The sequence below is a fragment of the Lissotriton helveticus genome, chromosome 4_1 (assembly GCF_964261635.1).
Source record: "Lissotriton helveticus chromosome 4_1, aLisHel1.1, whole genome shotgun sequence".
NCBI lineage: Eukaryota > Metazoa > Chordata > Amphibia > Caudata > Salamandridae > Lissotriton > Lissotriton helveticus.
Genome location: NC_136063.1, coordinates 586,725,700 through 586,742,977, shown reverse-complemented (window position 1 = coordinate 586,742,977; position 17,278 = coordinate 586,725,700). Strand labels below are relative to the sequence as shown.

The window sequence follows — 17,278 nt, the reverse complement described above, 5'->3', positions numbered from 1 at the left end:
AACCATAGGTTATAGACCATATATAGTTAGGAATTAGCATTTACAAAACCTTGAAAATTCACTGAAAAAACCATAGGTTATAGACCATATATAGTTAGGAATTAGCATTTAAAAAACCTTGAAAATTCACTGAAAAAACCATAGGTTATACACCATATATAGTTAGGAATTAGCATTTACAAAACCTTATTTTACTCACACAAAACCATTGAAATTCGCATATATAGTTAGTTGCACTAACTATATATCGCGCACTCGCAATCCACTGCTGAGGATGTCACATATTACATCATTCATGACATGGTCAGTGACATCACTGATGACATCACTGATGACATCTCAGTTGACATTACTGATCACATCACTGATGACATCATTCATGTGATAATACGATGAACCTCTACAGACTAATATAACCTTAGAAACACTCAGTGTAAACACACTCACAGACTGTCACTCATCCATGAAGTTACATAGACACCTAGTCAGTCATGCAAATAATCGATCACACCTCCATTTTCTCAACTATACAGTTATACACACCTTACTTATTCAAACATATACTAACACTTATTTACTCTCTTATACAATCACGGATACAAGTTCACATTGATCCTTACAGCCACTCACACATTCACTGGCTCTTATGCACAATTATTTATATATGTCAACTCTCACATGTACTGTGTTTTACATATGTACTTACTTTGACATATAGCACTGAGATATCCAATCACTCACCAATACACTCATGCACACAATCAACCGCCCATACAGCTGTTTCCACATGCACTTTTGGACCCATACATCTAGTGAATCAACTGCTCACACATCTATGCACAGAGTCATACACCTCCCAGCCACCCACACACACACTCTTGGGCAACCAATCAATAACCCATATAGCCACTCATATAGCTACTGATCAACACATGCAGCAGCTTGCACAACAACAGACATACTGATGCACACTTTCAGACAGTTTAGTCACTAACCCATGCATTCAGTAAGACGCATTTAATCACTCACTCATAGTCAATCACGCACCTACTAAAACCTTCATCCAGACACTTATACATCCACTCATTCTTCAATATGTAAAACATATTTAAACTTTACAGAAACACACAGTCACTGGATGATGTCATCAGTGATGTCATCAGTGATGTCATCAGTGATGTCATCAGTGATGTCATTTGAGATGTCATCAGTGATGTCATCAGTGATGTCACTGACCATGTCATGAATGATGTAATATGTGACATCAGCAGTGGATTGCGGGTGCGCGATATATAGTTAGTGCAACTAACTATATATGCGAATTTCAATGGTTTTGTGTGAGTAAAATAAGGTTTTGTAAATGCTAATTCCTAACTATATATGGTGTATAACCTATGGTTTTTTCAGTGTGTGTATATGTATATATATATATATATATATATATATATATATATATATATATATATATATATATATATATATATATATATATATATATATATATATATATATATTACCTACTGGGGATAGCCAGTAGGTATATATAGTTAGGATTGTTTTCCATAGGGAAATCGCAACATTCTATTGGGAATAACTTTGGCGCCGGTTGAGGAATCTTCCTGAAATTTTCCTTAACTTTGCCTCGCGGCACTCCGGTCCTTCCCTGAAAAGGGGGGGATTCATCAAGGGGGGGCCAAGATAAAAGGGGGGTCTCAAAACGTGTTTTCCCAATGTTAATTTCCATTGGGCGGTTGGACTCACTTTTAGCCCGAACGGCTGAATGGTTTTCCACCAAACTTGGCAAAATTGTAGGGACTGGTAGCCCGATGTGCCTTTGCTATGTCTCAAGATATGTGCTCCAGTGGTTTTTACGAAAATTAACTTTGAAAAAATATATATTGGGCTTCATTGGGCTATATATATGTTAGAGCCCAATGTAGCCCAAAGATGGCCACCAGAGACAAAAAAAAACAAATGTAGCCCAAATATCAGCCAGATGTAGCCCAACTATAGCCCAATGACAGAATGTCCCAGAGTGTTCTAAAGAACAACTAGAGCGCTAACAGTCTGACTTATGACAAAAGTATGGCACACCTGAAGTCCTCTTGATTGGAATAAAGTGTTAACACTTAAAACATTTAATTTGCAAAGGAACAAAACGAGGGGGTTCATTTTGCCATAGAAATTATGATTAGTGCTGAAGACAGAAAAATTAGGGCACATTTTGAGTGACTTCTCAAATCCTCTTATATTTCATTAAAAAAATTCTGATATGCAGTCTCCCAAGATGGCCACCAGAGACAAAAGAGCCTGTGCTTAAAAACTCTGTTAGCAAAGCAGGCATTTGAGATTTAAAAAACATTTTAATATATAAAAACGTTATCCGCTAATCGAATTAGCATTTAAAAAACCTTGCGAATTCAATGAAAAAACCATAGGTTTCAGGCCTTATATAGTTAGGAATTAGCATTTAAAAAACCTTGCGAATTCACTGAAATCCACCCACAATCCACTGCTTATGATGTCACATATTAGATCATTCATGACATGGTCAGTGACATCACTGATGACATCATCCACGTGACAATCACATACACCTTTTCATACACTATTACAATTTTTCATCACTCTTAGTAAAATACAGAGTATCATATTTAAATCCATTGTCACAGCAATACAAGTATCTAAAAATCCACTCAGTGATTCATAGATGTATACACACATCTAATCACTTACTTATGGATTCACTCATACATGCTGTCAATGAACAATAGAACACTATCAAAAATACTCATACATCTATATCGACATTAAACAACAGCACGCATCCTATTCACATATGAAGTCATCCTACTCACTTATGCAAACAATGGATCATACTTACATATTTACTTAGCAAAACACTTATACAAACACCACTTCTTCTATTCATTTAGATAGTAAGTCATACTTAGTGAATTATAAAATCATTATTACAAGTATACAGTTATCCATACAGTCACTCACACAATCATTGTGTCTTATGTATACTTATTTATATACAACAACTGACACATACACTGCCTTTTATTTTTCAAGTTTGTTGGACCTGTACCATTGAGAAATATATTTGCTCATCACCACACCCATAAAGATATTCACTCACCCAAACAACTGTTAGAACATGTAGTTTTAACTTCATATATCTACTGAATCAACTATTCACACATCTTTGGACAGTCACACACCCCCACCGAACCACACACACTTTCACACTCCCATACAAATACTCAGTTAACTAATCAATAACTAATATAGACTTTCACATAGCTAGTAACCAACTGTAGAATCAGTTTACACAACAGACAAAGTGATACAGCTATTCACACAGTTTAGTCACTATCCACTATATTTAGTGAGACATTATAAATTGGTCAAGTAAACAGTCAATTACACTGCTACTAAATCCTCCATCCAAATATTTATTTATAAATATCCACTTATTCTTCAATGCAAATTGCTATATATATAATGCATATTTAAATAACGAAGCAAACCACATTCACTGGATGATGTCATCAGTGATGTCATCAGTGATGTCATTTGAGATGTCATCAGTGATGTTACTGACCATGTCATGAATGATCTAATATGTGACATCATCAGCAGTGGATTGCGGGTGCGCGAAATATAGTTAGTACAACTAACTATATAGGAGCAATTTCAATGGTTTTGTATGAGTAAAATGTCCAGCTAACTATAACACCACTAAAACTTAGTTTTTTGAGTGAATTTCAAAGGTTTTTTAAAAGCTAATTCCTAACTATATAACTCCTGAAACCTATGGTTTTTTCAGTGAATTTCAAAGGTTTTTTAAATGCTAATTCCTAACTATATAAGGCCTGAAACCTATGGTTTTTTTCAGTGAATATATATATATATATATATATATATATATTACCTACTGGCGGTCGCCAGTAGGTATATATAGTTAGGATCGATTTCCATAGGGAAATCGCAACATTCTATTTGGAATAACTTTGGCGCCGGTTGAGCAATCAGGCTGAATGTTTCAGCAACTTTGCCTCGCGGCTCTCCGCTCCTTCCCTGAAAGTTTGGGGGGGATTCGTCAAGCGGGGGCTGAGATAAAAGGGGGGGTCCCAAAACGTGTTTTCCCCATGTTAATTTCCATAGGGCGGTCTGTCGCAGTTTTAGCTCGAACGGTTGAATGGATTTGCACCAAACTTTGCAAAATTGTAGGGACTGGTAGCCCGATGTGCCTTTGCTATGTCTCAAGATATGTGCTCCAGTGGATTTTGAGTAATTTAGGTTTAAAAAAATGTATATATCTGTAAGCGCGCCCCGGTACGCGTACCGGGGAGCTCTCCGGGCGCGCCACGCGACTTGCGCACGGCAAGCTGATTGGTTCTCGGGTGTCTGTAAACATTCGAAACAGTCAGCAGCGGCCGCCATCTTGTGTCTCTGTAGGATTGCGATACAAGAGGTGGCAAAAATCAAAGGGGGAAATGAGCAAAAGGGGGCAGGGTACACCCCCCCTGACCCCTAGGTTTGATGTGGGGGCCATAAAAGGGTCCTGTGGGACAATTTTTTTTTTTTCGATTTTCGCGGGGGGGGCGCCCAGTACGCGCACCGGGGAGCGTACCAGGGAGCGTACTTAGGTGAAAAATAGTGAAAATAATAGTGTAAAATAATCATTTTGAGTGATTACAGGTAGGGTAGCTCTGAAAAGAGCTTTTGGGTTCTGTGGCTGTTTTAGGTACCTACAAGTGTGTCCCACACACACCCACATGCACACAACCCCACACACCCACACACTCCCCACACACACTTCACACATGCACACTTCCACCCACAGTCAAACACCCCACACCCCCACATCGACACCTTACACACCCACACCCACATCCCACACACCCACACTCAAACACACACCTCACCCCCCTTCCACCACACACACACACACACATGCACATACACACAAATATCTCACAGACACACCCCACACATCCCACACACACATCTCCCCCCCACACACACAGAGACAACTCACAGACACATCCACACATCTCATACATACATATACATCCTACACACATACCTCCCACACCCGCACACACCCCACACACCCCACACACGCCTCACACACCCACACTCCCACCTACACTCAAACACCCCACACACTCACAACCACACACACACCTTACATACCTATATCCCCACCCACATCCATATACACCACACACCTATACACCTCATCCCCCCAGACACACACACACACACACACACACATACACACCTCACAGACACCCCCTGCACATCCCCCACACACACACCTCCCCCACATCTACACATGGGGAAAACTAAGTGAAATACTAAAATAATAATTTCTCCCCACACACAGTTCACACACGCACACTTCCACCCACACTGAAACACCCTACACCCCCACATCGACACCTTACATATCCACACCCACATCCCACACACCCACACACCCACACTCAAACACACACCTCACCCCCCTTCTACCACACACACACACACATGCACATACACACAAATATCTCAGACACACCCCACACATCCCACACACACACATCTCCCCCCCACACACATCTCCCCCCACACACGTCTCCCCCCACACACACAGAGACAACTCAGACACATCTACACATCTCACACATCCATACACATCCTACACATATACCTCCCACACCCACACACCCCCCACACAGTCACACCCACACACACACACCTTACATACCCATATCCCCACCCACATCCATATACCCCACACACCTATACACCTCATCCCCCCTAGACACACACACACACACACACACATACACACCTCACAGACACCCCATGCACATCCCCCACACACACCTCCCCCACGTCTACACGTGGGGAAAACTAAGTGAAACACTAAAATAATAATTTAAAGTGCTTAGAGGTAGGGTATCTCTGAATAGAGTTGTTGTGTTGTTTGGGTGTTTTAAGTACCAACATGTAGGTACCAATGCTGAGTCTTAAAGTCCATGTACACCGTCTCCTCTGTAGATAATTTGCATGTTGTTACAGAAGTTATTGTGGTATATGGAATCTATACCATAGTCTGTCAGGGAAGCAGAAACAACATGGAGGCAGGAGATGAAAAAGAGATGTCAAATACACATTGGAGATAATATAGTGGGAGAATGGAAGTAACTATGAGCAAAATTACTATGTAACACAAATACGTTGCACAGTATACTATAAGTCTGACTTTATATTATAATCAATTTGGTACTAGTTTATGAATTACATATAATAATGAATAATGTCTCGAACAATTTTTGATTATTAAATATACATTTATTTTTCTGATTCTTTTTCACAATTTAATAGAACGTCTAACATTTGACTGTCCGAAATGTTCTCTTGTTGAGTGAACATAACTTCCAACATTTGACTGTCAGAAAAGTCCTCATATTGAATTAACAAATCCACAGATTCTACACATTGTAGAAGTTCATGGTCCCGTGATTCATCCATGAATTCCAAGTCAATGGGTTCAATGATTTCCTCATTGTTCATCTCTAGGACAATTTCAAAGGAAATGTTCTGTTCTCCTTCCATTTTTGTGCTGAAATTTACATTAAAAAAATCAGTAGAAGTATGGCACTGTTGGGTTTAAGTTCAGACAGGTAGTTTTGATTTTTTAATAGTGAAGTTAACTTTGGGCAATGTATGGTAACAGGCAGGAAGTAGAAAGTTTAAAAAGTGTGTGTGAAGAAGCGTAAGTAAATTCATAATTATAGCAGAGAAGCCTAAGTCAATTTATAAATATAACAGAGGAGCCCATCTCTATCTATAACTATAGCAGAGGGACAGTAAATAACTATCAGAAAACATTTTTAAAAAATAACTTAGTGCCCCTTACAAATTATCAACTTACTTTACAGAGAGGTGAAGAAGACAAAATGCGAAAATCCTTTCAAGATGTACCTCAGGTAGTTGTAGTCAAAATGGCCGTGTTTCCCTCTCATTTTTCATTTATATTCATGTACATAACCAATCAAATGTCAGGAAAAAAAAATAGAAAATGAAAGTAACATTTTAATTGGTTGTCAATTCTAACACTTCAGATGTGTTTTTGTTATGTAATTTACCTCAGGATATTTAGACAGGGCTACAGGCCAAATGGCTGAATGGAATTCCACCAAATTTGGGAAAATGGTAGGGACTGGTATGTAGTATTGCCTATTCTATATTTGGTGAACTTTTCTACAGAGGTTTTTATGTAAATGAACTTTTAAAAATTTTTGGGAGTGCTCACCGGTGAGCGCCCCGGTACGCGTACCGGCAGCCCTCCATTTTGTGTTTCGGTAGATTTCAGACAGAAAATGGAGGACAAACAACGTTGGGAATGGGTATAAGGGGGCATCGTAGGCACTGCTTGACCCTCTAGGTTTTCTGAGGGGGTCTTAGGAGGCCGAAATAGGCAAACAAGAAAAAAAATGTTTTTATTTTTTGCGGGGGGAGCGCCCGGTACGCTCACCCGGAAGCGTACCGGGGAGCGTACTATAGTGAAAAATAGTGAAAAAAGTTAGAAAAAGATAATCATTTGGAGTGATCAGAGATAGGGTAGCCCTGAAAAGGGCTTTTGGGTTCTGTGGCTGATTTAGGTACCTACAAGTAGGTACCAATGCACAGTCTTAAATTCAGGAGGAATATTCTATTCCCTTCATCTGAGAAGTGCACACCATCTTCTCTGTAAATATCTTGCATGTTGTAACGCCTGTTGTTGTTGTATATTGAACCCATTCCATAGTCTCTCATGTAAGCAGGAACAGATTTATTCACATGTTTCCGTGCTTTTTCAAATTGTGGACAAAATTGGTTGGACCACTTCCATTTCTGCCTTTGGCATATATTGGAATATACCAAGGCATTTTGTGGAAAAAGTGCCATCAATTGCTCAAAGGTGTCCTTTAAAAGCATTTCCAGACCTACCCCAGTCAAAGTGCCCAAGTCATTTCCTCCACAGTGCACAATTAACAGGTCAGGGTGTGGCAAATGCAAAAAGGTTTTCACCAATGGAATCAATTGGTGACATTTTAATCCTCTGTGGCCAATCCATTTTATGTTCACGTTTGATAAATCAAGGTTGTGTAAATTTCTGGTACTAGCATACCTTTGAGCCCAGTGGATATAGCTATGTCCAATAATCCAGACAGAATACATGGTCAGAGGAGATTCTGGTGCAGTTAGATGAAGTGTGGAAAAGAAATGGCAGTTGGAATAATAGGAGTTTGCAAAAAAAAACTGTGGAGTTTCAGTGCTCTTGAATCACAAGCAATGACTGTTAGAATGAGATAGGTGAAAACTGAAAGTTTGGGTGCATGGTTGTGTTCTGTGTAAGAAGTAATTTGAATGGTTAAAAAAAAGTTATTTAAAGAAACCTTACACCAGATAAGCTGGTGTATTTGCAGGTCAAACATCCTTGCAGAGGTGATTTGCAACATTGTAGAATAAACTGTTAACCCTGGGAGCTCAGTGAGGAGGGAGTTGCTATGGTAACAGGTAGAAAGGGCTGAGGGGGGGGGAAGGGTGTTGGTTTGAAAATAGAGAGAGAAGAGTTTTAATTGGTTAACAGAAAGGGATATCTGTGTAGAATTAGAGGTTTTATGTGCCTTTATGGTTTGCAGTGCCTGGAGAACATACCTTTTGCTCTGCTAAAGAAATATTGGTGTGTGTATCTGACACTGTTGTGAATCTCCTAAAGCATTTGTAAAGGTGAGTTATGATTCATTTAATATACATAGAGACTTGTATACTCTATGGAGAAGATTTGGAAGGAAATTGTGGTCTTTACATGTTGCTTTGTGTCATGCTTTTTGATAATGCTTGGTAAAAAGTTTTTACTGCATAGAGTTATTGTATTTTGTAAAATAGTGAATTTTTAGTCGTGACATGGAATGCTTCTACGTAGGACCTGTGCTGTGTTTTGTAAATGTGATGTAAAAAACGATTTTGGGGGGAAAAAATTGTTTTTACATTTTTTAAAAGGAATAAAGAATGTGTGCATGTTTAATAGAAATACATTTGACTCTTTACAATGATGTTACCTGTGTTAACTCAGTGTAGGAAACATATTGAGTTTGTTTGCATAGAGGAATTGTAATTTGTAAAATTGTGAAGCTTCATGTGAAAGCTTTTGCCTTAGTCTTATCCCTGCTGTGAGGCAGATGGTTGTACATAGGATCTGTGCTGTGTTTCCTAAATGTGATGTTAAAAACGATTTTGGGGAAATGAATGTTTTTTACATATTTGAGTATATTGTGGCACAGAGGTTTAAAAAGTGACGCATCTAATTACATGTGTCTCTTTTTAAATATGGTGCAAAAAGGTACATGTTTGGGATTTCTTGGGGAGCGTAGGTGGTGAGGCTTGTGTCTAAGAGTGCAGTGGACTAGGCTTCATGAAGCCTATCCCTGACTGCACTGTTAGACACAGGTGTGAATTTGACTCTTTACAATGATGTTACATGTGTTAACTCAGTGTAGTGAGCATATTGAGTTTGTTTGCATAGAGGAATTGAAATTTGTAAAATTGTGAAGCTTCATGTGAAAGCTTTTGCCTTAGTCTTATCCCTGCTGTGAGGCAGACGGTTGTACATAGGATCTGTGCTGTGTTTCCTAAATGTGATGTCAAAAACGATTTTGGGGAAATGAATGTTTTTACATATTTGAGTATATTGTGGCGCAGAGGTTTAAAACGTGACGCATCTAATTACATGTGTCACTTTTTAAATATGGTGCAAAAAGGTACATGTTTGGGCTTTCCTGGGGAGCGTAGGTAGTGAGGCTTGTGTCTAAAAGTGCAGTGGACTAGGCTTCATGAAGCATAAAAATAGTTTTTACATTTTTTAAAAGGAATAAAGAATGTGTGCATGTTTAATAGAAATACATTTGACTCTTTACAATGATGTTAGCTGTGTTAACTCAGTGTAGGAAGCATATTGAGTTTGTTTGCATAGAGGAATTGTATTTTGTAAAATTGTGAAGCTTCATGTGCAAGATTGTGCCTCAGTCTTATCCCTGCTGTGAGGCAGATGGTTGTAAATATGATCTGTGCTGTGTTTCCTAAATGTGATGTCAAAAACGATTTTGGGGAAAATACATGGATTTTACATTTTTTAGTATAATGTGGCGCAAAGGTTTAAAAAATGACGCATACATGCGTCACTTTTTAAATATGGGGGGAAAAAAGGTACATGTTTGGGCTTTCCTGGGGAGCCTAGGTGGTGAGGATTGTGTCTAAGAGTGCAGTGGATTAGGCTTCATGAAGCATATCCCTGTCTGCATTCTTAGACACAGGTGTCAATTTGACTCTTTACAATGATGTTAGCTGTGTTTTAAAACGGTGTAGGAAGCATATTGAGTTTGTTTGCATAGAGGAATTGTATTTTGTAAAATTGTGAAGCTCCATGAGAAAGCGTTTGCCTCACTCTTATTCCTGTTGTGAGGCAGGTGCAAGATTTTGCCTCAGTCTTATCCATGCTGTGAGGCAGATGATTGTAAATAGGATCTGTGCTGTGTTTCCTAAATGTAATGTCAAAAACGATTTTGGGGAAAATAAATGGTTTTTACATTTTTGAGTATAATGTGGCACAGAGGTTTAAAAAGTGACGCATCTACCTACATGCGTCACTTTTTAAATATGGGGCAAAAAAAGGTACTTGTTTGGGCTTTCCTGGGGAGCATAGGTGTTAAGGCTTGTGTCTAAGAGTGCAGTGGATTAGGCTTCATGAAGCCTATCTCTGCTGCATTCTTAGACACAGGTGTTTTGAGGCAAAATCTTGCACTTGTCTCACAACAGGAATAAGACTGAGGCAAACGCTTTCTCATGGAGCTTCACAATTTTACAAAATACAATTCCTCTATGTAAACAAACTCAATATGCTTCCTACACTGATTTAAAACACAGCTAACATAATTGTAAAGAGTCAAATTGACACCTGTCTCTAAGAATGCAGACAGGGATATGCTTCATGAAGCCTAGTCCACTGCACACTTAGATACAATCCTCACCATCTAGGCTCCCCCAGGAAAGCCCAAACATGTACCTTTTTTCCCCATATTTAAAAAGTGACGCATGTATGCGTCATTTTTTAAACCTTTGCGCCACATTATACTCAAAAATGTAAAATACATTTATTTTCCCCAAAATCGTTTTTGATATCAAATTTAGGAAACATAGCACAGATCATATTTACAATCATCTGCCTCACAACAGGGATAAGAATGAGGCAAAATCTAGCACCTGCCTCACAACAGGAATAAGACTGAGGCAAGCGCTTTCACATGGGGCTTCACAATTTTAAAAAATACAATTCCTCTATGGAAACAAACTCAATATGATTCCTACACTGATTTAAAACACAGCTAACATCACTGTAAAGAGTCAAATTGACACCTGCGTCTAAGAATGCAGTCAGGTATATGCTTCATGAAGCCTAGTCCACTGCACTCTTAGACACAAGCTTCACCAACTACGCTCCCCAGGAAAACCCAAACAAGTACCTTTTTGCTCCATATTTAAAAATTGATGCATGTAGGTGGATGCGTCACTTTTTAAACCTCTGCGCCACATTATAATCAAAAATGTAAAAACCAATCATTTTCTCCAAAATCGTTTTTGACATCACATTTAGGAAACACAGCACAGATCCTATTTACAATCATCTGCCTCACAGCAGGGATAAGACTGAGGCAAAATCTTGCACATGCCTCACAACAGGAATAAGACTGAGGCAAACGCTTTCTCATGGAGCTTCACAATTTTATAAAATACAATTCTATATAACTATATAACTCAATATTTTCTTGGGAAGCATAGGTGGTGAAGCCTGTGTATAAGAGTGCAGTGGAGTTAGACATAGGTCTGATCTTCTTTGTAGTTGTGGACAGAGCTGTCTTCCAGTATATTTTTCAATACAGTCCTCACCTTTTGTGCACCACTGGAGAATCCTCACCTGATCTGAAACCCTGTATTGATCGTTTGCTTTTTGTCATTGCTTTGTTGTTTGGTAATAGTGGTCTATAATGTGCTACTGTTTTTCTTTAACACAGATTGAAATCGTTATTTGAAGAAAAAGCAAAGATGCCCACAAAGAAAAGGACAAAGAAACAACGTAACCGGGAAAAATCAAAAACAGCAACGGAATTACAGCATTCTTCCACAACAGATACTTCAAAAAACAGGAACAAAGCTCCTGGTAAGACAACTAAGTCTTTTTTACGCAACATATGTACATCCAGAAAAAATAATGGACACCATGTAGAAAAAGAAAATGAGAGAGTAAAATTGAAAAGGAAGGAGAGAACTTCAAAGAATCCTAAAACTGGAGCAGGAGAGAATAATATGTATAGGAATAGAAGGCAGAATCAGTTTAGAGACATTCGTAGACTAATGTTTCGCAATAGGGTGGTTTTAAATTTGTTAAAAAACATTAGGAAAGGTAAACAGAGAGCTGCTTTTTATAAGAAAAAGAAAAGTGTAGAGAAGATTGTTGATCAGGCTTTTGAAGTTAAGAAAAAATTATTTATTTTAATAATCAATAGAATTAGGACACTTAACAAGACAATTGATGTTTTCAAATCAAACAGTAGATGGAAAAGAGTAATTAATCGGACTAATTTTTGTAAAGTTTTTTCTGGAGAATGAATGCACAGTTCAAGTTGTGAGCCATTTTTTTATGAGCGGTTACTTCCAGGAGAATGATTTAGTGCATGCAGTTGACACCAGTGGTCGAGCGTATGAAGTGAAAGACGGTTGTCCGATTGAAAAAGAGAAACTTGTGCCTAGAGAACCAGAAGAGGTGTTATCTGATGGAGTTTTAGGGAGACGTACTAAGGGTCCAGTGTACACTTGGAAGTGTAGTAGTATTTGTAGTGTGCGACAGGAATCAATTGATTTGTTTTGTAATTTCTTACGTACATATAGTAAGAAAAGTCTAAAGCAGAAAATGAAGTTGTTGCAAGACTTAGATCCTTGCAGAGTGAGAGGAATCACAGGTTTGGAAGGCCATTCACTGGCTTGTCTTTCTAGAAAAGTCTGTCCGAGTGTTTTTCATCATTTTAGGATGTTAGCAGTGCATCATACCAAAATGAGGAAATTAGTGAGAATGTTGTATTATGCAAAAAGTCCAGCACTTAAGCTTAAACAATTAAACAGTGCTCTTTTGCATGGAACAGAATTAGATGTGAAGAAGATTTGTGAAGAAATTGAGGTTTGTTATTTTCGTGAGCAAGAGGACAGTGTAGAAATTGAGACAGCAATTCAAGGTAATGTGGAAGACAATGTACAGATTTTAAATACAGAAAAGTTTGAGAAGGAAATTACCAGGTTTAAGGTGAAATCAAGTGAAAGGCCAAATTTTACTTGTGTGTGTTGTCGACGGACTCATTATAAGATTCAGACTAGGTTAGTTGATTTATATGCAAAAAGTGAAAAGATGGATAATTAGGAGTGGAAAGATTTAGCAACTTATTTGTGGGTGGAGAATTCTTTTGATTTGAGTTCTGATCAGCTTATTTGTAAATATTGTTATGACAAATTAAATCAAAACAGAATGCCTGCTAGAGCTGTTCATAATAATCTGGAGTTGATAGACATTCCCCGTGAATTGATGGATTTAAATACATATGAGTCTATTTTGATTCAATGTGTCCATCCTTTTCAGGCAATTGTTCGCATGGAGCATAAGATAGGGAAATTGCCTCCTACAGATTTGCAGAGAGGATTAAAGGGAAGAGTTGTTTATTTGCCTCTAGATTTGAAAAAAAATATTGATACAATTGGTATAGAAAAAGTAGAAGAGGAACCTTTAGTTATTCTAGTTAATGGGGTTCCAACAAAGAGTAAAAAAATCTGGCAAGATTTAGTGGATGTTAGGAAAGTCAAAAAGGCAACGTTGTATTTAGTCAAAAACAATGAGTACTACAAAGATGTATGTGTTGCAGCAGAGGAAACAGCTACAGATGAAGACAGTGATTGTTCAGGCGGCCAAATTGAAAAAGTTGATGTGTCTAGGAGTGAAGAAATATATGAACATTATACTGTTTATCCTTTGCATTCCAAAGAAGTAATGGGGAATGCAATTGAATTGTTTCAAATGAAAACAGCAAAAGGAAGTCCCATTAGTGTATGGGAAGAAAGTTTGGAAGCTCGTTGTTTTCCACAGCTATTTCCAACAGGTCGAGGTGGACGATATGACGATCGACCACTTCAAATTCCTGCATCTGAATATCGAACTGTAAGATTATATGCTGAAGATGCAAGGTTTCGTCAATGCATTCCCTATTTGTTTCATCTACTGTATGAAAGTGACTTGTCTGGGCTTTCTTATGCAGTAAACCATATTCTGAAAAGTGGAGCACATCTACAAAATGTTTCGGCGAGGGACTTTATGGAGAAAGTGAATCTGCAAGATAATATTTTAGAATCTCATCTAATCAATCTCATGGCATGTCAGCGTGGTACAAATGAGTATTGGTACCGTCGCCATGGGGAATTGAAATGTATGCTAAGAAACTTAGGAACTCCTACATGGTTCCCCACTCTTTGCTGTGCCGAGTATGCATGGGAGGACTTACTTCAATTTCTACGAGAGGCCAATGCTAATATACAAAATATAGAATTCAAAACACCTGGAGAACTGTGTTCTTTGGATCCAGTGAATGTATGCAGATATTTTAATCATAGATTTGAAGCTATGATGTCTTTTATTACCAACAAAAAAAATCCTCCCCTTGGAGAGGTTTTGGATTTCTTTTGGAGAAAGGAGTATCAAGCGAGAGGTGCTCCTCACATACATATGTTGTTGTGGATTAAAGATGCACCCAAATTTGGAACAGATTCGGATGAGACAGTGATGAGTTTCATTGAAGAGTATTCAACATGTGCTGTTCCGAAAACTACGGAAGAAAACAGTTTAAGGCAACAAGTTTTACGCTTTCAATCCCATCGTTGTGGAAAGTACTGTCGTCGAAAATTCAGAAACAAGGACAAGTTCTACACAAAATGTCATTTCAGCTTTCCACGACCAGTGATTTCTAAAGGAAGAGTAAATAATTTGATGTCTTCTCTGCGACATACTGTGACGAGGAAATCACCAAAAAATACATACAATTTAAAAAGAGACGAAGAGTCCAAGTACATCAACGACTACAAGCCAGTGATTTTGTCCATGTGGAATGCTAACATGGATATTCAATTCGTTGCTGACAACTCTATTGCTGTGGCTCGATATGTGACGTCTTACATCACAAAAAAAGAAAAGACAGAACTAAAGGAAATGTGGGAGGACATTTCACATGAAAAGAGTCTAAGCAAGAAATTATACAGTTACAGTCTGAAGATGTTGTTGCATCGAGAAATTGGAGCGTATGAATGTTCTGATCGATTGTCGTCAGCAAGTCTCTATGCCAAATCTAGAACCATCATTTGGGTGAGTCTAGGTCTTGCTGCAACACGAAATCGAGTTTTGAAATCTGTACAAGAGATAGAGTATTTGGCGGAGAAAGAACCAGAAAGTACAGATATTTTGAAGACAAACATGTTGGATACATACTATCCAAATAGAAGTCATCACCTTGAGAACGCTTGTCTCTATGAAGTTCTGCAGAGATATATTTATAAGAGGAACATCAGAGAAGATATCAATAATGGAATATATGGAGTCACTGGATGTGAAGGATGTCTAGTGAAACAGAAAAAAGGTCATTTGATTAATCATCGCAAATTGAGTTGTGATAATCCAGATAAAAGAGAATTTTATTATTTGGCTCTTTTGCAACTGTTTAAACCATGGCGTGAAGAAGAGGAACTTCTTGGAGATTTTCTCTGTTATGAAGACTCCTTTAATGCAACGAAGGATACCATAGAATGTCCTGTATTTCCAAATTATCTGCAAATGTTGAATGAAGAAATAGAGCAAGAAGCCACAATTGCTGCAGAGATTGCGAGAGACAGTTCTCAAGGCAGTCAGAGTTCTGCTTCATTGAGTCAGGATCCACTAGGAGGACCAATTATCCAAAATGAAGCTGCTACTGCCATGGATGAGGTGGAAAGAGCTATGGAACAAGGTCAAGATGATGTAGTTAACTTAGAAGATTTGGTGAAACAACTAAACCTTGAGCAGGAACAGATATATGACGAAGTCACGGAACAGATTGAACATGGATTCAGTCATGAGAAAAAAGAGTGCTCATGTACATCATTTAAGCCTGTCCAACTGTACGTGAGTGGAGAAGCGGGAACTGGAAAAAGTTTTCTGATTAAAGCCATTGCAACTTATCTGCAGAAAAGGACTGAATCACCGCTGTCTTGTGTTGTTACTGCTCCAACTGGGCTGGCAGCACATAACATTAAAGGGATTACTTTACATCGTTTACTGATGCTGCCAGTGGAGCATGATAACAAATTGGAGTATCACAAGCTATCAGGAGATGCGTGTTCCGAAGTTTCGAGAGTCCTGAAGAAAATGAAACTTCTTATCATTGATGAAGTAAGCATGGTGTCAAATATCATGCGTGCTTTTGTGCATTTGAGGATGCAAGAAATTCTTAGAACAGACTATGATGTCTTATTTGGAGGAAAACATATTATTGTTTTTGGAGATCTTCTGCAGTTGACTCCAGTAAAAGGACAACCTGTGTTCAAAATACTCACTCATGAAGATACCAGGAATTGCTTAGGGAGCATCGGAAACGTTAATATATGGTTAAATTTTAAATATGCAGAACTGCTTCAAAATATGCGGCAGGCAAAGGATGAAGATTATAAAAATATTCTACAAGATGTAAGGATCGGAAAAGTAAGTCAGCAAGGGAAAGAAGCTTTACATGCACGATTAATTTCAAATTTGTACCCAAATGAAAACATTCTTCCAGAGAACATATTTAAGAAAATTAACGAGAAGAAATCTGGCATATGTTTGTTGCCAACTCTGAAAGAATGTTCCATGTTCAACAACAAAATGTTACAGTTAGAAAATGAAAAAATAGTGAAACTGGAAGCTATTGATAAAATAGAGCATATGGGAGCAACAATTATTTTGTCTGAAAATTTGAAATCAAAATTGGATTCATTAGAGAAGACTATATCTGAAAATGCTGGTTTTGAAAGACTCTGAATGTGTGTTTGAATTGTCGTGTCGTTTTAAGAAGGAATTTAAATGTTGAAAGAGGTCTGGTAAATGGAGCAATGGGTTATGTTGTTGGTTTTGTGA

The 17,278-nt window shown here is 38.1% G+C and overlaps 1 protein-coding gene across 2 annotated transcripts in view; it reads left to right on the top strand.

The window, feature by feature from the left end:
- The window catches only part of ADHFE1 (alcohol dehydrogenase iron containing 1), a 388,378-nt gene that overhangs the window by 95,166 nt on the left and 275,934 nt on the right, over positions 1-17,278 (top strand). Inside the window, exon 5 of one of the 2 annotated variants that reach the window (XM_078687222.1) lies at positions 6,945-6,992. The exons of the other annotated variant lie outside the window; for it this stretch is intronic. Coding sequence (XP_078543348.1) covers positions 6,945-6,992 — 48 coding nt within the window. The remainder of the gene's footprint in view (positions 1-6,944; positions 6,993-17,278) is intronic. 2 annotated transcript variants of the gene reach the window in all.